Source organism: Parambassis ranga, chromosome 3 (assembly GCF_900634625.1).
Source record: "Parambassis ranga chromosome 3, fParRan2.1, whole genome shotgun sequence".
Lineage (NCBI taxonomy): Eukaryota > Metazoa > Chordata > Actinopteri > Ambassidae > Parambassis > Parambassis ranga.
The window spans coordinates 5,848,145-5,871,842 of record NC_041024.1 but is presented as its reverse complement, the minus strand read 5'-3'; the positions used below and the strand labels follow the sequence as shown (position 1 = coordinate 5,871,842).

Sequence of the window (23,698 nt, the reverse complement as noted above, 5' to 3'; positions counted from 1 at the left end):
TACTCAGCTTAATCTGCCAGCCACTGCATGTTTAACTAAAGGAATCAGCTGAGAATTTAGTGATTAGCATGACTGCAGAGAGCAGTTAAAGACTGCTGGTGTCCAGCTGGTGGAGGAGATTAACTTGAAAAGAACCTTTCTCTTGATTGTGAAGGTGAAAAGATTTAGATTCTGCTGCTGGCAGCCTTAGTACTTCCTCCCACTTGACACTGTAATGAGTTTTTTTTGCTTAAATATTATGTGTGAGTAGCTAAATTTAGCAGTAACTAAACATCAAGCTGTTACAGTGAGTACACACTTGAATTCAGTCAGATATTAGCTGACACAGTAGCTCTTGATGAATGTTGTCTTATTTAGTTCTGAACATGTTAAACTGCAGTTTATGTGAAGTGCTGCCTCTAAATTGTTTTTGTGGTAAGTGTAATATAGATAAACAAGCAGAAAAAAGGCAATGGTACAGATGGATTGAATCTGCTTAAAGTTAGTCTTGGTTTGTCTGCTACTATACAAAGCACGCTGCCAGCTGAAATAATATGAAGTATAATCTAAGAATAGAAGAATATCTAACAACTCTTTAAATGGATTGAGTAAGATTTCTCCTCCAGTTCATATGAACATATTCCAGGACTAAAACATGCGGGTTCTGTCTTCAAACTGAGTTAAAGAAAAAAAAAAGAAGCAAATGCAAGATGGCCTAGAAAGCAACTGTCTTTTAAAGAAGCATAAAATCTTTCGCTAATATAAAAGTTACATATACAATACACCAAGGCTACAGAGACCTTTGAGCCGGCTGTCTTCAAAGGCTTGGCAACAATGTGGAACAAATAATATGGAAAATAAATAGACCCATATAGGGTATGTTTTCTTTTCTTCTCTTGAACAGTATGTTGTGATGACTCTTGCTTAGCTACGGCTCACAGTCTCCTCCTTTCTTCTCCTTTTCAGCTTCTGTTTCATGGGTCAGTGGTTCACAGGGTAACTCAGGCATAAACCTCACGTCACTTTTAAATAGACCTGTCACCAGAAAATACACCTCTAGACACATTCCTCGAATTGGCTCGGAAAAGCTGTTGTTCTTTTGTGTATGTATTGCAGTACTGTGGCGGGATGCATAATAATGTTGTGAGAAAATCAAGATAAAGTACCTGGAGATGAAAGTTTGGATCTAAAACTGCCTTTTATAGGTTCACTGAGGATGAGACTGTGCGGTACAACTCAAGTCTGTAAACTAAAGTATACTCATGCACTATTAGTAAAGAGCCCATATTTAAATGTTTACTTACATTCCCCCTGGTTGTTATTGTGTCAGGCAACAGAAAGCAAACACACATCCATACATTTCCCTTATAAAATAGCTTGAAATTCATGTTTATCATTATATTATGCTACACTGCAGCAGCACACACATTCAAATCTTAGCTTTCTGTTTGTGTCTTACAGCAATTAATATATATTTATATAAATATATATATATTGTTTACATGGCAGGAGAGTGTAAATTAAAAATTGATCCTTCAGCTTGTGTATGCAGCATAGAGGTTTTTGCATGCATTTTTGATTGATATTGACCTGGAATAAATGTGATACAGCGTGACCAATATCATACGGTACCAGCTCACACACCCGGGTTTCCCACACATAGACCAATTTGTGTGGCGGGCCGACACACAATCAACATCCGCCTCCACAAATTGATTCTGTGCCCCCCCCCCCCCCCCCCCCCCAGCATTATTTCAAAATATGACTATCCTTCTGTTCGTTCAGCTCCACTCAACTCTCTGTGTCTCCCTCATTCTCACTCACACACAAACATACGGGCGAATACAGCTGATTCGCCCGCTCCTCCTCTCCATATATTATATATATGATACTGTTTATTTTAACATTTATATTACCAGATAATATCATTTACACTACAAGAACAGGTTGACATATAGGCTGAGGTCCGTCTTGAGTTTATATTTATAGTGAAATAACAACCTTCAGCTGTTTTTGCAATCCATTCATTTAATTTCGATGTGGTGAGTAAATCATGAAACATGAAATTTAAAGACAGGTCTTACTCCAAAGTGAAGTCCAGGTATTTGTATGAGCATACTAATTCTACTGGCCTGCCCTGTAATGTGTGGAGGAAGGTGCAGCCACACATTGCTAACTGGTCTGTGGGAAACGCTGCGCACTATATATCATTAGTGTAACCACATGAGAAACAACAGAGATAAATAGATAAGGACAAGAAGCAGAAACATGTGTTATGTTATGTGAAAATTTCACTCTTGGATCAGCCAGTCATGGTCTCCAGAGGATGATCCCTAATGACATGTGTAGCCTTTAGCTTATAGCATCTTTAGCTGGCTTCAGTCGCTGGTCAGGCGAAAGCCACTTTTAAATGTGTAATTTTTTGCAGCTTCATTTAGATATTCCCACCACAGTGACTGTTGAGGCAGGCACTTGAAGAGGGGGAAACAGTCCTCTGAAGACAGTTAGTATGTCACTGTCATCTTTGCTGTCTTTGCAAGAATATTTTTTAGCATAAATACTATTTCTACTAAAAACCAACAAAAACTATTAGCAAATAGAAAATCATCTTGGTACAAACAGAAATGTCTGAACCACACCCATGATGCCCGTCCCTCCCCACAGGATGCTGATTGGTTTGGACCATCTGTGATTCAGCCTTGCTTAAAGCTGACAAACTAGATTTGTTGGGACTTTTTGATCTCATACATTTTAGGGAAATCCAGCTGTCTTGCAAAATAATACCATCCCTTCCTTTCCAGGAAGTCTGTCATCATATCTAAACACAGTGCCTCTCACTCTCACATTGAAGTCTCTGCCCACATCAGCCTGCAGCCTGTGCAGGTTTGCTGATGCCTGGACTTCTTTCTTGGTTGTAATCTTGTGTGTGTGTGTGTCTGTATGTTAAACCGACTGTGGGTGCTCATTCAGACATGAAGCCAACACAGTCAAATCAATGAACAGAAGTGTGTCATTGTGTACTAGTCCCTGATAGCTGCTAGAATGCCCAGCAGAAATGATGATGACAGATTACGTCAACCCTCCTGCATGTACACACCACATCACCCGTGGAGGGTTTCATATGGTTTGTTTTTAGAGGCTGGAGAATGGGTTTGAAATACCTGAGTCCCACAGTTTGGACTCTTTTACGTGTCAGATCTCTCAGTGATGTGTTGTATGAGTTGGACTGTGATGTGAGACATTGCGTTGGCTCACGGTGTTAAGCAAGGGCAGCAGGAGTTTGATTATAGGGAGGCTGGAAATCTCATTTACAGGAGCGGAATGGTCTGACCTTAAAATAATGAATGCAAGGTAATATTTCCATTACTGCAGATGCTAGCTGTGCATATGTATGTTTATAGTGGTGATTTCTGGTGAATTCTTTTAAAAGATCTATATAATATGTCGACAACAGATAATGGACCCAGTCTTTTAGATGCCACATCGGAAAGGCTGACTACAGTGCCCTCTTTGTTAATCAGGCACGAGGATGGTTTGAAACTTTTTTTTTTGTCAAACTTCCATAGACAAGAAGAAGAGTTGGAATCAAAGCAACCATTCACAACAGGAAAATTACAGGCTGCGTGCCTTCTGCTTGAAACACATCATTCATGGCTTGACATTTCCACTTTTGATTTGGGTTGAGTACTGCATCCCAAAACTTTTTACTTACAGTAGACTGAAGTCTACACTTTTATTTGCATGTCTCTCAGAAGACAAAGACTTGAAAAGACTTCTACAGAGGTGTAGTTCTGCTCCTGCAGAAGTTTGACGGCACACTTCAGAGACTTCAGAGAGAACAATGTAGCTGTTTTTTTACAGCATTAAAGTTTCTTAGTGTTTAGTAGCCACTGTATGACAATGAGCCATTGTAACGACCAACAGGGCCCTCGTGGACAGTCTGGTTCCTTCCTGCTGGCCCTGGTGGCACTAGGAAGCTTTCATCATCTTCGATGAATGCTGATGAAGTTTTAATGGAAAACAGCAATCAGACGGGGCATTGAAGCTACTTGCATCCTGTTGGGAAGGCCCCCTTCAAGCAGCTTTGACGTATCGTGGTCTGGACTCCACAGACAAGAAACAAGACAGATGTAAGCTGGGTGGCGTACATCTTATAACATCAGCACAGGGCTTAAAGAGAGAGACCAAGGGGGAGGTAAGGCTTTGTGGGCTCCTCTTGGGTGGCCATGAGTTGGACTAATTTATAGAGACCATTCCTTCATATCTGCATGTGTTTTGTGCAGTTAAAAAAAAACAAACGTCTCATCCTTGTTATTTTCAAGTAATCAATATGAATGGGGCCTGCGAAGTTAGGAGCACTTTTCTTTGTGTAAGTCAGGCTGGACTCCCAGTTTTTTAAGTGTTAATCATTGTCCTGAACATCACACCACCCCCGCCGGCTTGCCTTCTTCCTATATTATTACTATTGCCATCTGTTTGCAGATAAATAATGTCCACCAAGACGGCATGTGAAACAAAACGTCATTTCTGCCATCTGCCTTTGCTCCTTTGGCTTTTGTAGACATGTCTGGTAGTCACCACTGTCACTCTGATCACACTACAGTAGCTTTTCTGTAGGGTTGAACCACGTGGACCAGCCTTCTCTGCATCCTGCAGGCTAGCCAGTGAGCCTTGGGCACCTCAGACTCTGCTGCTGCTTGATTAAGCACACTCTATGCCAGACCTGCTGTTCTAGGAAAACTCCTAATCAATGTAAATAGCCACCCTGTCCCAAAAATATTCATCCCCCTCTGAATCTCCAATAACAAACATCATTTGTACTTTTTCATTCAATTTTCTGATGTAAGCCTCAGCAGTTCATTGGCATTTCTGTTTTATATATCAGATATGAAATCAGTGTTCCTAACAGGGCAGCCTGTTGTAGTCTGAATGCCAGCTTTGCTGACATTTTGAAGGCATAGAGGTATAAAAGTGTTATCATAAATATTTGAGGCGTATGATAATGTGGTAGAAAAACAGCTGGTCATGTTAGCACTGTGTCTGACCCTCTATCGCAGTTAATAATTCTTTCATTTTTTTTTTCCAGTGAGGCAGTCAGACAAATGAACTCTCCTATTGTCAGGCAAACTCGCAGGCTCCAGCATGTGTAGGAAATGTATCTTTTCACAGTATTATGTCCCACATGTGCATCTCAGATCAGATCTTTTTTATTTCATATTATTCTACACAAATACCAGGAAGACAGAGCACTCTGAATCCATGAAAGGCACATTTTCAGTTTAACAGCAACGTGAATCAGAAAAGAAATTACAGTGAAAAAAATCAAAGAGCTTTCAGAGAATGTAAGGCTGACTAATGCTCCAGACAGAGATCGTGGTGCGCTGTATAAAGTTTGCTCAGCAGGGAGCGTGATGCTCCACAGCGTTTGATCTGCTGTCTCCTCCTGAATCATTCCACCTCTTAGAAAAGGAGACCTTCTTACACATTCAAATGCATTCGAATTAAATAATATATGACCTCTGTTGCTTACAAAAAAGGTAATATATATTCTAATAGAAGTATAGATGATGTACTGCATCAGAATCAGTTAGAGTCACTAACATTGAGTTGGGTATGCAGGTTCAGAGGCCAGTGGAAGGCCTGAATGTCCAGCTGAGTTGTTCTAAAGTTAAAAAAAAGTGATTATAGTAGGTGAAGTGCTGCACAGCCACAGGACACCTCAATCATAACAAGGCTTCTCTTTGGTTTTCATGAAATTAACACCTGACTGCATAAAAGGTCATTTTCATTAGCTGTAATTCATTTTCTTTTCTTTGCTGCATGAACTGTTTCAGCCTATCCCAGTAATTGCTTCATAATATGTTAGTCACCTATATGATTTCTGTTCTCATTGTACTACAGCACATATGTTTAAAGGAATGGTTTATAAAGTGCTAACTGGCGATCCATCCTTCAGGTGCTAATATGACTGTAAACAATAATTGGCACATGAACCTGGAGCTGTTTGGTTTATCTGTGATCCAGATGTTTGCTGCTTCGTCAGAAGACATTCACCATAGTCCACAGAAGTTATAGATAAGAGCTGATGGACTCCCAGACTGATCAGTTTCTACCTCAGTGTATTGTTTGTGAAAGATATGAGAACAGAAGTTGTTAATAGCAACAAAATACACTGATAGTCTATGTATGATAGCTTTATTGTCAAAGCATCAGTTCATGTATGTAGTCACTTGTTTTTATATGTTTGAACGGTGGACAGAAAAGAGACCAAATAACTGGAAAGCTCACAGAGGTGTTTTTGTAACTATGTGTCATGACCTGGCTCATAGGATGGACAAAACTGAAGACCACACTAGACTGTACCAAATGAAACCTCTGACAGCTCAGGTACCTACAGTATATATAATGTGCCACCACCAGGTAACCAGGTGTCAGCCAATCTTCCTGATTGACCACTCCCAGGTCCCAGTGTGTGTGTCTGTGTGTGTGTGTGTTGTCTGGTATGTCAGTGATTCTAGATTCGAAGTCATCCAGGCCTATAAGTTGTGTTGTCTAGTAGAATAAATACAGACATACAGGTGATACTAAAGCAGATGAATTATCAAACTATATTCAGCTACCAATACTACAATATTATGACCTTCAGTGCAGAACATGGAAAACACAAAGGAATACAAGCTTTATTTGTTTGTATTGTAACCAAGGCATTACTCAGGAAAGAAAGAAGACGGTGTAAAGGATTGCACATCTGACCTTGCTCTGTGCGTTTAGTATGCGTTCATGTGCCCATGTCTTCTGATGTATAGCAACATTCCACACTAATCACTCCCAAGTATCACTCCACATCTCAGCTTATGGGCAGATATTAATTCAAAGCATTCTGATGCTCCATTGAGCCAGGAGACTTGATGTGATGGAACTGTGACTCTTTTTTATCTCTTTTTATCTTTATTTGTTGTTTAATCTGTAATTATAAATGTTAGTAACCACGCCTCTGAGACAGGATACATTTTAGGTTCATTAAAATCTGGCTGTTTGTCAATAAACCGTAACCCACTGTCATATATTTACTGATGTAATACTCCATACAAAGGTGCATTACAGCCATTCTTTTCTAAATGTAGTTGTTTCTGTAGGTGTCCACTAGGTTGAAGCCTCCTAATTCCTAATTGTAGAAGCAGAGGAAACATATTGCGTGTCTCTAATACAGGAACAGGTGCTGTGACACAGAACATGTGAAAGACCACGTGTGCAGCTGTGTGACAGCAGGACATTTCCATTTTTGTATGCCAGAAAATAGACCCAGTCTGCAGGTCATTAATATCCCACTAGGAAGCTGCGCTAGGTTTTTTTTTTCTTATAAGAAGGAGGATAATATGAAATTGATGCCAGTTCCTCTTACATGTGGACTTCACAAGTGCTTGTTGAAAGCAGGAATAGAGTCACCAATATGAGATGTTTTGCCATTGGTCACGTCAAGTTAAGGGTTTTTTAAGGACAGAAACACTTGTATAGCAATCATTCAAACTCTGTCCTTTAGCCAGAATGTGTCTGGTTTAGCACATGTAATTACGATATAGTTATACAGTATGTTAACTTCTGAAATAATTAAATGATTAAATTTAGGTGGTGTAGAGGTTGATCTGCCTCCCAGTCAGTCATGTTGTTCGCTTGTGAAAGATTCAGAGCAGCTTCATGCTCTTGACTATATCAATGATGTGGTCTAATCTGTTTTTGCTTTCTTTCTAGTGCCATAGCTGTAATGGAGATGTGATATTTTTCTTAGTGTGAATAGTCATTTTACTGCCCGTTATATACACAAAAACACATGGAGTCCACAATCAGCATTCAGTTTGCATGTTGTCTAGGAAAAGCAGAGGAGAGAATGCAGAAAGGTCAAACAGATGAATGAGCTCCATACAGCCGGAAGGGCTTTGTGCACAGACAAGCATTCCCCCAGCATGGGCCTATCGTTGGGAGCTAATGAGTTTCATTGCTGGGGTTTTTGTGTAGGATTGTATGTGAACAGAGGTGGCAGAATTGTTGTGCAGGTGGCTTCTTGGCTTCACAATATAAGTGAAAATTACTAAGCAGTCTTATTAAAAATGATTCAGTTTGTGCAGTGTGTGGAAATCAAATATCGTATATGGTTACAAACAACACTGGAAGGGACCAGGCCTGAATTTGGGCAAATTAAATTAAATTCATTCTCAGATAATTACAATTGTAACTGTGACAAGACAATTAAAATTTTCTTTCACTCAGTTTGATTTTTAAATTAATTACCAGTCACAAAAGTTACATTTTCTGTAATTAGTTTTGTTGCTTGCTGTCTAAGCTGGACAGATGGACTCATATGAACTCACATCGTAGTACTGCTGCAGTGTCAGAGTTCAGAAATCAAAAAAAAGAACATGCACCGTGCCTGTGACAAATCTTAAGGACTGGTTAAGAGCTCAGGAAAGTGGGTTTATGTGAGCTTCATCCACAGATTATCAGCCCACGTGCCCCTAGGCAGGGTCACATATTTTATTGTAATGATGCATCACTCACTCTCCAGTGAGTGATGCACCATTACCATTGGTTCTGGAGGCGAGAGGAAAGAGCTAAGCTTTTCTCCAGCAGCTGTTCAGGCAGCTCAGTATTACATTTCACTTCCTACATTAGACAGAGTCCAAGTCTCACAAACCTGTTTATGTAATAACATAATGATATGAAATGGGTCACTCAGGTAGCCGTCTGCCTGTCTGCATCACTGCTGTTTTTGGGTCATTCTTTTCACTCACTCCTCCTCATTTTACAATCATTTTATCATTCTAATTCAAATATGGGAAAAGCTGCAAAGTGTAAGTGGAGCTGAGGTGGTTGGCTACATCCATAACCATGTTTAATATTCAGCTTTAAAAAGATTAAATTAGTTATATAACAATGGTGTTTTTAAGTTTTAATGTCACAGTTAATTGGGACTGGCTTGTTCATTGAGCCATCATCTTGCTTTTCTTGCATCGTGCAAAGCATCACAACCAGGATACAGAGGTCACATGGTCGGAGGGGGGTCAGCTGGTCTGACAGCCAGGTTTTGATGCTGATGTTGGGATGTATGATTCCTTATTCTATGTGGATATGTTAAAGAGAGATCAGAGAGTCATCAGATATGAGTGGCAGGTAGAGATGGGTATCATCTGCATAGCAGTAACATGGGAGGCCATGCAAACAGATGATAGTTGTGCAGAACATGGTATATATGCCAAAGAGAAGGAGAAACACAACAGCAGTTTAATGTATGCTCATCTAAATGATCTTATTCAGGCTATAATGTAATTATCTGCATTTTTTTGTTTGTTTATATTTCCTTATTTTTCACTTTTGCTTTTAATTCTGGTCAGGATGCTTATTCCATTTCTGTGTCTTTACACTTATCTGTATTCAGCTCTTTTTTTCTGCTGCTTGGAAAATGAGCTTTAACGTGTGAGGCTGTAACAAACCTTATGTAAGCCTGTCATCATCTACTATAGACACTGATGCATGTAGATTGAGAAAAGGAGCAGTGAACCAACCCAGGACTGCATTCTCAGATATTCAATGAGGAGCCATGTTACTGCAGCAGTCTGTCTGTGTTAACACACACACGTGTATAGAAGAAGTGGTTTGTTGTATTTTGCTTCATGCCACAGAGTCAATGATATGAACGACACAGGTAGGAAGGTACAGCGGCGGATTGTGTCATACTGAAGCAGTTCAAACAGTGCTGCTGAGAAACCGAAGCCTTTCTCATCATAATGTGCTGTGTTATGAGTTCCACATATGTTACCTACTCACTCAAAAGATGATAAATTCAGTGTAGAAGCAGAAGAAGCAACACTTACTTATAAAAATGAGCAGAAACATGACCTGTAGAGTCCTCTTCTTCGCCTGCAGTGAGGGGCCACACCACGAGTCTTACCACATGTAGCATAACATTTCATCACAGGCTTTTTTCTTGAAAAGCTATTCTTAAAAGTAGATGGTGCTACATGGACGGCACATGGAGGAGGAAACCAGCCACCCTCAAGAATTATTATCTTAAAGATAACCTGTAAGTGTAAGTGATGTTTTCTGTAAGTGTTGAATATTTCTTCTAAAGCATGTTGCTGCTGTGTGTGTGAGATGATCCACAGCTCTGAGACTGCTGATTTACATTCAAAGGCTTTTAGATAATCTCATCTGATAATGATAATGTCACACACACTTCACATGTGGACTGTAAAGACCTTGATGGTTAAATATTCATGTCGATTTGAAGGGTTTGCTGCACTCAGAGAAAATGTTTTTCTAAAATGAAAAGCTGTCAGTGGCAGAGCGATTTGCAGGAGGAGGGTTTTTTTTTCTTTTAGTGTTTTAGCTGACCTGTGATATTTAAATGGTCTGTTAAAGCCATTAGCCGCTGCTTACATCTCTCAGAATTGTTGTTCTTTTTCACCTGAGCTTAGATTTCCAACAGGAAATCGTGGGTTTTTATCTTTTTTTTTTTTCAACACAGCTGTGGTTCTAATGAGGAGGACAGCAGTGAGGCACATACAACACAGTGTATGTCATTGATCATCCAACTGAATCAGGGTGATTTGAAAGTAATAGTTATATGAGGTATTATGGTGGAGAACCATTCAGTTTTGACTTTGAAATAACATACTTTCAACAGCAGGAGTCAGCTGAGGTTCACTTTTCAGAGCAGCTGCAGAGCATACAGGTCTCTTCTTTATAGAATTTGCTGTCTTGTAGCTGCAGAAATTGGCCTACAGCAGTGATAAAATCATCAAGGGAAGAGACAGCAGTCTACACCAGGTGAACAGTGTGATGAACCCATAGTTCTGGATGCCAGCCATCCCCACGGTGAACTCTCACACAGAGCCCAAATCAGAAATACCACACATGTTACCGACTTCAGACTGTCAGTGTAATCACCCACCTTCACCTTTAAAAAAATTTGACCTCCAACCCACAGTTGGTGAAGACTTTCACTTTACAGCCTAGACTGTCCAAAATCACACATTAATAAGAAAGATTGACTCGAACTGCTGAGGCGTCATATAATCTTTGGCTTAACTTGGGGAAAAGTTTGCTCAGAGCTGTAGATTTTGTCTGCCGTCCAATTAGGAAGAGCTCTGCAGAGTTAATCACAGTACCAGAGGACGGGTTTGATATATGTGTGAGCACTGTTTTAATAAATGTGCAGTTTAAACCCTTATCTTATCTGGGATCAGTGTAAGCAGCTCCTGTTTTGGCATTTAAAACTACAAAAGTTGTCTTTGGCTCATCTCTTTTGGTTCTGCCCCCAGTTGTTTGGCTTTTGGTCTGCAGTTTTCAAATAGTATTCCAAATGTTACTCTAATGATATTTTACCAAACCACAACATCTGACCTGCAAATGGCCATGCAACTTGGAATGGTGGTTGCGAAAAAACTTGATCACTGGCTTACGGAAATGGTGTCTGTAATACAGGTGGAGCGCCTTCGTCTGGAGAAACAGGATAAACGAAATAGGCATGTGACTATATGGAGACCCTTCTTGGCTCAGTGCCTTATAACCACATGATCTGGACAAGAGGGATGTTGTATACTTTATCCAATAATATTTTATTTTGATTTTACTCTACTGTACAATACTAGTGTCACACTTTATCTTATGGTCTGGCAGTTTTTGTTCTCTTGTTCATCAGTGTGTGTTTTTTTCTTGTTTGTAAAGAAGACAATGGGAAAATTAATAAATATAATATTTAAAAAAAAATACAAAAGTTGAATTTACACTGAAGCAGATGTTGCTTTTAAAAACAGAATGCATATTTATACTCTTAATGAACACTATGTTTCCTTCACTTACAGTGTGAGGACTAATAACACATTATACATATTATAGTTCCCACTGCCCTGCTCCTCTATCAGGAAAGGCTGAGCATGTGTTCTGGTGTTTATCTCTGGAAGAGATCTTGTTTGTTGTTGTTTTCTCGTCTCCTAAACTGTGTTCTTTTTTTTTTTTTTTTAAATTCAAGGTCAAACTATCAAAACATCAAATTAAAAATCAACTTCAGTGAATCATTGCTAATTACTATTAATCAGAGTTTTGGCTGATTTGATCTTTTTCTCTTTGTGTAGTGGTGCAGGGTGCTCAGTTATTTATATTCACTTGTTATCAGTAATTATAAAAGAACAGAATACAAAATCAATCTTCAGCAAAGTGACATCTGTCCCTGTTCAGCGTGTCTTATATGAAGGCTTGCAGCCCTCACTTTTATGCCATTGATTTATTTTTTTGTGATGTAAGAGTTGACCTTGTGTGAGTTGAGTGAACTCTCTCTCCTCTTTCTGTCACACAGGCGCCGTCTGCCTTCGTGATCGGCTGACTTTGCGTTTCTGTCACACTCTCCGCTGGCTCGGCCGCTGCCGCCTGCCCAACATCCAGGCGCAGTGCTGCAAAACCTGCAGCCAGCGTTCCCGCCCTGCCGGAGCACCTCGTCTTCGGGGTGCAGCAAAGTAACCACTCAACATGTTTCATCAAGCGGGACGCTGATTGTACCGCTGGGTGATGAAACACACATCAAGTCAGTCATCTGAGCCCTTTTCTGATTTCCTCACAAGGACGGACTAATTATAAATCAGTCACACTCCCAGACTGCGCTGATGAAGTTAATGTGATTAATGGGTAAACAACAGTGAGATTGTAAATATTTGTTTGCACTTTTTATACAACACAATTTGACCCTTTTGAATCCAGATTCCTTTGTAGCAGATATGACATTGAGTGTAGCCAGCTTAATAATGCAATACCGCAGACAATCCACTCTTTATGGTTGGTACAATGCTTTTTATCGACAGCAGCACAAAGTGTACAGACTGACGGTTTGCAGTGTGGTACATGAAGCTAACTTTCAATAGTGTGTAACGGTTTCACATAATTCATTAAAGGTAGGGTAGGAGATTTCATTTTGATGCACGTTTTGTTAAATTAGTGTAACTTCTCATTACAATCCGATAGTAACCAATTAGTTCGGCAGTTTTACATTAAAACGAAGAATATGAATCATCTGTGGAAGCTATAAACCGCTAAAAACATCAGCCAATCCTCCGGGTGGACCCTGCACGGAGTATTGGCTGGTTGTCACTCTCTTCCTGCTCTGCGCGCACCAGAGAGGTACGTGCATGATGGCTGAAGTCACAAACCGCAGCTCGTCTTCAGGTAATGTGCGTCCATGTGATTGGGAGGTGTGGCTTCGGGGTGAGCTCTGAGAGAAAGGGGCGTGTGTTTACTTTCGAAATCTGGCTGACTGGTTTTTTAAAATCTCCTACCCTACCTTTAATAACTGACCTTGTGCTAATCCCCATCAATTTAATCATCATCCAGGAAGTGACAACACTAATATATCTATAATGCAGATGATATTGGTGCATAGTGCAAGACATAGCATGAAAATGAAATTTGAGATTTGTTATTTCTGTGTTTTTATTTGATCAGTCTTAAAATGTGTTTTGTGTGAACCTTCAGGGAAAGAGTGCCTGTTATTGCATATGCCATGTACACTGTTTTGTGTGACTTCCTAGAAGAAGTAAACAAGCCACAACAGCAATTAGCACTATCAGGAAAAGTGTAATATTTATGTGAACATGGCTTTACTGCAGCTTTGGGTGCCTCACTGGTCACAGCTGTCCACTGCAAAGATCGGACAGTCGCTTTTCAAGAGAAGGGGATTAGCACACGGTCAGTTTGGCTGCTTGTAAAAAGCCTTGTGTCAGTAACAGTGGTGGTGCAAGTGTCACACGTTGATTTTACCACACACCTTTTTATATATATATAAAACACAAACGTGAAAAGCAACAAACTGCAGGAAATACTTGGTGCTAGAGGCCGTGCAGGCTCCAAACATTGTGGGTCAGGTATTGGCAGGCCCAGTGCCTTATTTACTTGATCATTTGATGTCATTGTTTTTTATAATTAAAATATTAGCATTTATCTTATAAAACAGAGGTGAGGAAATGTCATGATTAGAAGGGTGAGTTAAGAAATGAGGTGTATTTGATACATTTGGAACTGTTCTCTTTGTTATTACGCCTCCGTTTGTTCTTTCAGATCCTTTCTTCTGCTTTCAGGCTCTCTAAAAGTGGCCATAGGTATTTGTAGCAGTTAATCTCTCAAGGCTCTCCATTGTACTTTATAGAATTTGTTGATGATCTGAATGTATAGCGCTTTAAAAAAAGAAAAAGCGGAAGGAAATAAATAAATAAATACAACAAGTGAAAAGAGAGGAATTACACCACACATACACTTTAATTCATTACAGACCCCAGGTCAAACGTTGGAGCAGTGTTGCATTCCGCAGAAGTTATAATTGGTGGGTAGAGCAGAGCAAAGTATTAAAAGTAAATTAGAAATGCCTTGTCTACAAACGATCTGTGGCAGACGCTTTTTTTTTTTTTACCACCTGAAATGAACTGGCGGATTTAATTTGAGAAAAAGTTTGTTCACAGTGAAATTTGTGAAAGTGAAAGTTTCCAGGTTCTTAATTATTTTCTCTTTTTGCTAGATATTCAGTGTAAATCGTGTCAAGGAGGTTTCATATGTACAACAAGGATGTGTGTGTGTGTGTGTGTGCGCAGACAGGAGACATTAAAAAGTGACAGTTGATAGACAACAGTCAGCTCTGGTGTACAGCTACCCCTGTGGGAGATGCCAGCTAGCAGCAATGATAACACTAACCCCATAAAGCTAGCTCCACGGGAGGCCGCATGTGACCTGTCAGAGCTGAAACACGGGGTTAAATGCACAGACAGCTCCTCGATATGATAGCTGGCTATTTACATGTTGCAGTTAACAGCATCGATGCTGCAAACAGGAGTGTAAACAGACCACGCTTCAGATTAACAGCTTATTGATCAGCTACACAGGAGCACTAAGAGAGACATGTTTTTCCCGTGGATAATATAAACAGTGATGAGAAGCATGATCCATACAAAGGCATCTGTCTGCTCCAGAACACACAGTCTAATAAACAACATTCGAAGCACACACACTTATATTTTCCTTTATTTTGTAAAGTTTGCCCCCTCTCTTCACACACCTCACATACACTTTGGATCAATTGTGAAAATATCAAATACAACAAAAACAAACAAGTTAAGACACTGCAGCAGCTCAGACTCGGCACCATGACGATGTGTAGGCTCATATGAGCAGTGATGCAGCTATACGATGGTTCCAGGGTTTGTTTTTAAATCCATGTAAAGTGCTATGAGAGCACTAAGTCAACCAGCACTCCAGCTGCTAGTTTCTTTTTAATCCACTGCAATCTAGTGCTCTTTTTCACAGGGTAAGTATCAGTGTCAGCGCCATCTCATGTTTCTTATATTTCCTTAGATGGATGGCGCCGTCTCTTTCCAGTCACATTTTTTATTCTTATTTTAGATATTGCCTTGGAGTAGTACCGTCACAGCTCACAGCATGACCATGAAGACCCTGAGTGTGACTGCTAATTTCCATCTTGCATTTTTAGAGTGCAGGATAAAGGGTTGAGATGATGTCTATGGTTGGGGGATATGTGCATTCTGTGTATAATCATATGATGTTTTGCAGGAGCATGATTGCAGGCTGAAATTGACTTTGTGTGTCTCCAGATAGCTGCCCACACCTCATCATCAACTGTGACTGATTCTTCTCCCATCTGCCCTCCGAGACCCCAAACCAAAAGGGGATGCAAAACGAATAGCAGGCTGATGGAAGCTTTTCCAACAAAACAAAACAAAAGACATGTGCATTCTCAACAGGAGGTCTTTCAGGGTTATCATTTTGAATAGCTCTGTGCCTTGTGTCCTTCAGTCTACTAATTCAACCATGTTGTTTAAATCCTGCAATGAGCAGCCCCGTCTCAACAGGGGGAGGGAGCAATGCCAATTCTGGCCGTCCCTGGAGTCGACACACCAATCACCAGCCCTTAATTGTATTAAGTGCAACAATCTATGTAAATGTTTCGCCATGAGCGAACATTTTATCATTCAAGGCAAAAAACAGACATCACTCAGAGCAGTGGAATACCTTTGAAGCAAGCTGCTGGATAATTAAGATTTTCCTCCTTCAGGTCTGTGCTCAGAAACGCATGGTGTATGAGTCATGGAGTAATGTGCAGAGGGGCTAAGCTGTGTGACACCAGGTGAGGCAGAGCACTGCAAAACATTAAAGTCCCCCCAGAGTCCACACCATGTTGATCCATGTAGAAGGGACAGCAGGTACTACAGATACAGCCACAGCTACAGGCCCTTCAGCTGCCAACAGGCTGTGATCCAGTTTACACCCAACGGGAGTTCTTGGGTGTCTAATTTGTCAGCAAAACGGGCAGCTAACAGTTTTGAGACTTATCTCGTCAGTGTCCAAGTCCACTAAAATAACAGTTAATTCAAAAATGAACAAAGCAGTGAAGAGCTAGTGGGGCTGATGCCGGCGGGTGAACCGCTGAGATCTGCACACACATTAACCCTAAGTGCCCTAAGTGCTTTTGCAGCTGTATCGGCCCCTTGATTGGATACTGGCGGGCAATGAAATCATGTGTTCCAATTAGCATAAATGTAATACTGTGTGGTATCTGTGGGATGTATTATTGACCAAATATGGTGTTTTCTTCATGAGGACTTGATGGCTGCAGACCTGTATGGGCTTTGTCACAGACCAGGCTGCCATACTTGACAGCTGTATTCATATACAACAGATCACCTGGGTTGCTTTTCCATAATACTGTGTGTAGCATCCTCCTCCTAGACATGTTTTCTAATGTCAGTTTAGAGGACTGACATATAGACTCCAGGGTCAGGACTCGTGGCATTTCAGCAACACCGTAACACACATTCGACATGACATCCACAAGCTGTTTTTTTTTAATCTGCTGCTGCACACTCGTGCTTAGTAGCTAGGTAAATAAATGTTTATGCTGATTGACTGCAGATGCCTTTTCTTTCCTCTTCATGTTGGTTTCCAAGCGCACTATTAGGACTTTAGCTAAAAGGTTAATATGATGGCATTAAACACATTCTTCAAAGCAGTCCGCTGGCAGACAACAAAGAACGAAAACAAACTCAAGCAGTGCAGTCATTTTAGATTTAATGTTAACAGGCCATACAGCAACTCAATATGTTCTGGAGATATGTTTATTTATTCACTGTGCCTAATACTACCAAATACCACCTGTGAAAATTTGTGTTTAATGGCAGTGCTTGGTTGATGCATAACTTAAAAAAACAACCTATATTGATTCAAACTGCAGCTTTTGCATGTAAATTTATGGATTTTAATTCTGATTTGTAAAATTGCATTATAAAGGGATTTTTTTAATTTATCACATGCATGCAGAGGTACAAACATGGTCACAGGAAGGTTGGATACAGTATGCTGTCTCTGCTAACTTACATACTCCCACAGTGTATGTAAAGTCCAGTTTGGATGTTTTAAGTCGCTTTCTCTTCAGTAGTCGACCGGTGGCAGTGTCACCATCTGGGTGAACTCTTCATAGTTTACTATCCCATTTGACTTGACGTTTGCCTCTTTGAAGAGCTCATCCACTAGAACAAGGAACACAAAGAAAACAGCTTTATAAGTGGACCTGACAAGAAAGCGCGCCATCTGCAGAATCATTTGTCGGTTGCGGTTTGTCAGAACTCCATGGAGTCAGTCAGATCCACTCTGGGGTTAGAGAGTTTTCTGCTTTTTGCTTCTGGGAGTTTTTGATTGACATGTAATTCAAAGTGTGGTTCTCTGTGCTGAAGCACACTGAGGCGTGTTTGCATTATTAAACTAAACATTGGCCTATTTACTCAGTTTGAATGCTCATAAATAAAAAAAGAAATCTGTAAAAATGCGCTATTCTGCCTAAAAGCAGGAAAGAGGCACATGTAATTACTTCTCTGAAAGCGCTTTAGACTTTAATTAATGTTCAATAATAGCATGATGCATCAATGATTCTGGAACTGTAGTTAAAACTTTTGTCTCCCCCTTTTGGCAGCTTTTTTGTTTACAGTATAATGCCGTACTGTAGCTTTAAAACATGCATTATATACAAGGCTTTCAGGCTCTTTCAACAAAGGGTAAGACTTCTCTTACTGATTGGTTTGACAACAGAAGCCTATTTATCATACATGAGGGGACAATTTCAGCTCTCCTTGATTTGACCGTTCAATTCTTATTTCAATTAGTCGCTTGTAATTCACCTTAGCACTGGAGCTTCAGCTTTTTAATTAATTGTTCTAATGTAGTGCACCATAGGGTGTTACAGCAGAAAAAAAGGGAGACAATCCTCACCACAGTTTCCAACATTTTTCTACATTTAAGCATTAGAAGAACTGGAAAGTTGCTGCTGTCTGCTCTTTTGGTTAAGTGGAATCACTATCTGCTTCAGTAGTTCAGGAATCCATCAACGAGATGAATGTCTTCCAGCTGAGATGCAGATGAGCTTCATTTCCACTATCAAGCACTTCATGTGCACGGCGCCCATCCACTTGCAGAATTCTGAACTGCATCTTTATGCTGCTCTGAGGCCTGTTAACAGTATGAATGACTGAGCTTTCAAAAACTCCACACCACCCCAGAGATTTAGCCAGATATCCGCTTCCCTGCAGGAGCGCCTTCCATCAGAGGCTCAGCTTGAGGTTCATATTTAATGCCTTGCTTCGGAAATGAAATGAGACATCAGTGCTAGCACGTCAAAGGAAATCTACTGTCTTCAAATTGCAGGAAATATAGAAGATTTGGGACAAAGGAGCTTAAGTAAAAGTTTGAGAAATACATATATGATCATGCCTGTCATAAAAAAGATAGATTAGAAAGTCTCTGAAACACGTCTGTTTGGTAAGTTTGAGGGTTCGAGGTGCTGATAGGCAGACAGGATCAAGCTAGCTGCTGTTGATTTCCCTCTGTGTTTATTCTAAGGTAATCTGACTAATTCTGGCTGAAAGATGCCTGCGTTGGTTAAAATCGACCAAACACATGGCAAACATAATGGCTGTTGACTCAATATAGTCTGCACTAATGGTGTGACATGGTTTACTACACATCCTGTTTCACTAAGTAGTTGGATGTTTTGGTGATTGTCATCATATCATCTGTAAAACTAAGAAAATACACAAATCGAAGCATTCATGTATTTCTAAGATATGTTCGTATGATGTATTTATGTATTTATTTTTAGTTAATATTCGATATTGACTCGTGTCCGATACATTTTTACTACAAACATTGGTCAGAAAGAATTGGTAGTTGTCAAATAAAACATTTTCTTCCCTTTTTTTGGAAAACACACACACTCCTAAGTAAGTGTTTCAGGATGTAGTGCCACCGATAAAGTGTGAAGCTCAGTCTTACAGGATCCCGCTGATGTAATTGTATTTACTGACAGAGGAGGAGAAAGTGACATTTATGAGACATGGAGTAAATGCTGATGGGAAGCCATTGTGCACACACAGGCTGGTTAGAGGACAGCTGTGAAGAAAAAAGGCTGGCAAAGTGCAGGAGGATTTAGGGAAGCTGCTTGTAACTCCCAGGGAGACACCGAGAGCTCAGCTCTAAAGCCTGACTTGCTCTGGTTGGAGTCACTGAATTGTTGTCTTTGTTGGAGCTGTGAACACTGGGGGAAGATACAGCGAAGGTGACTCATGAAAGGAAAAGTGTGCTGAAATGTCAGGTAAACTGTAGGAGACAAAGAGAGGCTGAACTGAAATACAGATCTTTATCTTTTATTCTGGGTGGAAATATCCGTCATAGTTTTATCTATAATAAACAGGTTGATTCTGAAATCATCCAAATCCTCTTGTTACCTTTGGTTCATCATTTAATATTCACTGCACTCAAAGTATCAGGACAAGAAAGTTTTTTTTTGCCCTGACTGTCTGCCTTCACCCCTACATTTTAGATTAAATTCTGCCTGCACTGTAACGACATCTATGTGCTTACTTTAATAATTGAACAATGACTGAAGTCATAACCTCATATTGATTCCCTGCCAGTTATATATAAAAAGTATTTTGCACATTTGAGATTTCAGACTCCTTCACTTGGTAAAAAACAGACTTTACCTTCTTTGTTTGTGAGTTTCTCTCCCAGCGTGGTGAGCTTAGCCCGCAGCTCTGAAGCCTGGATATATCCCTTCTTCTGCTTGTCGGTCATCCTCAGGGCTTCCAGGATTTCCGTCTTGGGGTCCTCCTGTTGCATCTGTCTGTGCATCATCATCAGGAAGGTAGAAAAGTCCAGCTCACCTGCCTTTTCTAACACGGAAACAAGCACTGACATGAGTCATTCACAAATGAAACAATCTTCTCGTCTTATTCCAAGGCTCACTTCAGTTTGCTTCATAAACAGTTTTTCTTAAAGGTCTAACATAACCTTTATAGGTTTAACGACGGTGTAATGTCTTCAAACTCACACAAAGGTATGACCTAAATAGACCTAAAATATACAATCTGCTTTGACTTCTTTTAACCTCAAAATTAGATGTTCAGCATGTCGTATTTACCGATTTTGTGAACTTGGAGATGTCTTTCAATTTCACCAAACGTGGGGCTCGTACCCAGGCATCTCATCACTGTGATCAGATCTTTGGTATTGATCTTGCCCTTTTGCTTCTTGTCGTACAAAGAGAAGCATTCTTTAAACTCTGCAGAAGGAAGAGAAAAAGCATCAGATGACAGAGTAAGTGTATATAACATACAGTAGCAGAAGAGTAGATGTTTTAATAACACATCAAAAAGACATCTCTAGACACCTCTTACCATTGATTTGAGCGGGCGTGAAGAATTTTGCCTGCAATGTGACAACAGCATCGCATTAAGTAAACAACACAAACACTGTCTGTTATATAGCAAATCACAGAAAAAGGTCTAATGGACAGAACTTTATACAAAAAAGCTGAATGGAATCTTGCTCTTACCATTTCTGAAGCTGCTGTGTTTCTTTTCCAGGTAGAGGACAACACGTCACCTGTCTCTCCACCTCTGTTTAAAGTCCATCAGCAGTTCAAGTCATTTAATACGCGTTGCCGTGGAAACGCAGATACCGGATCCACAGGGCTGCTTTGTCCTTTCCCTCACCGCCCCTCCAATAAAAGGGAAGGCACCAGTTATTACCAGACAATTACAATGTGCTCCTGCAGCGTAAAGAGGAAGTATAAATAGTGACAGATTACAGTTAAAGTACATTCAGGGTTAAACAAGGCAAAACAAACAAAAACAGTCTCAATGTTTTAATGTAATGCAGTCAGCAACGGAACAATAATTTACAAACAGCTATTAAAATTTTACATTAGAAAAGTAAAAAAAAAACTCAGCATGTAAAAATAATTTATCAATTCAATTTGTTGAGTCCTCATGCTTCCTGAATACAAAACAAAACAATAAGTCAGTCATTAGAATAGATGTAAGGGTGCTGTTCAGACTGCAGCAGTATTTAACACAGCTGTCAAAGGCTGAGGTATAGTTTAATAGTCCAAACCTCTGTGACCACAGCACGGACAGTTCACACTGCTTTTGTGTGAATCCTTTGTCTTTGTTGTATTACATTTGTCTGATGTATCTTTCTTACTGAACTATACATGATGACTTTATCTTATCAGTATGTTATCCCTGCTTTTTTTATGATCCAGAGCAGAGGCTGCACCACTGGTTTCCTCTGAATCTTTAAAGATCAACAGAATTCATTCAGCCAGTGATCAGGTGGATGTCTGTGTGGCCCAGCAAGGTATTTTATTTTTTTCATACTACATGTGTATTCACTCTGCTTAAACGAGGTCAACGTGTATGCTTTGCTTTTTTTATCTATTTTTTTTTGTGTGTTGGACGCCAGTTGAAGCAGCTCCAGCCCTCAGAGCTTCAGAGGCGTCTGAGTGGCAATCAACCCTTACTTAATTCATTTGATGATTTACAAAGTGGCTGCTGCTTTTTTTTTTTATTCCAATCCTGGTGCCCTGTTTTTTAAAAGGTTGTTTAAGGGCAGTTTCTGCTCAAATCACATAGTTATTTTTTCTTGTGTACTGCAGTGCCAGAGAGAGATTTCTACCTTCTCTGCAGTGTAGGCAAACTCTGCTGATCAGGGTGACAGTGATCAAAGCTGAAAAAAAAGAATACAATCGATCACAACAAGGTTGGTGTATTCTTGAGTATAAGAGAAACACATTCTTTGAGCACCGCAAAGTGGTTCCGTAGTTATTCTATTCTATTCTATTGGAAAGAAAGCAGAACTCTCTCTGTCCAATATACCTGAAATTTGGAAGCAGCAGAGCAGGCCGTAGGGATGGGGGGGTTACCTTTAGTTGCAGTTCTCATTTTGCATCACTTTTCCATCTCACAAGACCCACATGGGTTTTTTATGTGTAAACATAATTATAAAAATACACAGAGCAAATACGTAGATTACAGAAATTGCTTATTATTGTCCCTGTCAGTGTGTCTCTTAGGAAATAAGAAGTCTGCATCATTCAGACGGTGAAACAGGATGCTTCGTGTCTCACAGAAACACAGACGAGTGTCATTCAGTGGCTCTTCTTGATGTGTAAGGTGTAGTAGGACCAGGGTTCTGGCACATAAATGAGCCCGGGGTACTTGCTGCGTAGCACTGGGTCACTCCACAGATAGGCCACCCACAGGACCACCAGAAGCACAGTGACACTGAAGCTATAGAACAGGAACAGGCCGTTGCTGTCAGGGCTAAGGCCTTTACGCCGTTGAAATATCACCATGGCACCCATGGCGAGGAAGGTGAGGAGGAACAGTTCAGTGATTTGTCCTTCGGTGACCAAGTACCTTAAAAATAGAAAAGAAAACGGCAGGTAGTGTCAAGGAACTATGGAGAACTCACACCAAGTAAACAACACTACATCTGTTTACAACTAAAATGTTCACTGACTGCATCACCTGTTTAATTACAGCTTTAGAATGTCAGTGCCCTGCTAAAGAGGATGTTCTTAGATTTGTTTCAGTCATCAACACATGTCTTCAAAGTGAAGATGGAAGCATCAGAGGCAGTTTTCCTCCAGACAAAAGAATTCTATTCATTTTTTTTTTGTATAAACGACAAACATTGAAATTGCTCAAGAAAACAGGAAACCTGTTATTATGTAAGTGACCCCAAACTGTTCTGCGAACATAATGGAGGACCCCATTTACTGTCAACCATATGACAATGGAAGAAATGGGCTCATTGTTCGTCGGACAGAAACTTTTGAATTGAAAAACTCCTCTTAAGGGTAGGAGGGTCTTTAGGTAGGAGATTTTGAAAACTCAGTGAGATTCAGGCAGATTTCAAAAGTAAACACACGCCACTTTCTCTCGTAGCTCACCCCGAAGCCACGCTTCCCAACCAGTCTGTGACTTCGGCCATCATGCACGTACCTCTCTGGTGCACGCAGAGCAGGAAGAGAGTGACAACCAGCCAATACTCCGCACAGGGTCCACCCGGAGGATTGGCTGATGTTTTTAGCGTTTTGTAGCTTCCACAGATGATTCATATTCTTCGTTTTAATGCGAAACTGCCAAACTAATTGGTTGCTATCGGATTGTAAAGAGAAGTTACACTAATTTAACAAAAAGTGCATCAGAATCTCCTACCCTACCTTTAAAGGAAAAGGTACAAGTGACTTGGATAACTGGAAGATTTCATTTGTAAGTACCAAATATGTACTTAATGTATTATTATAGCTGTGAATGTTTTCTGGAAACCAGCACTGACT

The 23,698-nt window shown here is 40.2% G+C and overlaps 3 protein-coding genes across 4 annotated transcripts in view; 1 reads left to right on the top strand and 2 right to left on the bottom strand.

Moving 5' to 3' along the window:
- adamts7 (a disintegrin-like and metallopeptidase (reprolysin type) with thrombospondin type 1 motif, 7) overlaps nucleotides 1–12,940 on the top strand; it is a 78,059-nt gene extending 65,119 nt beyond the window's left edge. The window contains exon 24 of the mRNA XM_028401627.1: nucleotides 12,329–12,940. Coding sequence (XP_028257428.1) covers nucleotides 12,329–12,489 — 161 coding nt within the window. The 3' untranslated portion in view covers nucleotides 12,490–12,940. The remainder of the gene's footprint in view (nucleotides 1–12,328) is intronic.
- Nucleotides 12,941–17,083: 4,143 nt separating this feature from the next.
- calml4a (calmodulin-like 4a) lies at nucleotides 17,084–21,040 on the bottom strand. The gene is made up of 5 exons (XM_028401795.1): nucleotides 20,906–21,040; nucleotides 20,748–20,778; nucleotides 20,492–20,632; nucleotides 20,055–20,243; nucleotides 17,084–17,549 (listed from the first exon to the last, which is right to left on the bottom strand). The coding sequence occupies exons 1-5, from the start codon at nucleotides 20,906–20,908 to the stop codon at nucleotides 17,452–17,454; spliced, it is 462 nt and encodes a 153-aa protein (XP_028257596.1). The 5' UTR covers nucleotides 20,909–21,040; the 3' UTR covers nucleotides 17,084–17,451.
- Nucleotides 21,041–21,909: 869 nt separating this feature from the next.
- The window catches only part of cln6a (CLN6 transmembrane ER protein a), a 10,019-nt gene continuing 8,230 nt past the window's right edge, over nucleotides 21,910–23,698 (bottom strand). The window contains exons 7-8 of one of the 2 annotated variants that reach the window (XR_003670351.1): nucleotides 22,230–22,772; nucleotides 21,910–22,080 (exon numbers count right to left, since the gene is read on the bottom strand). Coding sequence is in view for 1 of the 2 variants with exons in the window: in XM_028401794.1 (XP_028257595.1) it covers nucleotides 22,502–22,772 (271 nt within the window). In the remaining variant the exon portion in view is untranslated. Of the gene's footprint in view, nucleotides 22,773–23,698 lie in introns of both variants that reach the window. The other variant, XM_028401794.1, reaches the window with a different exon arrangement.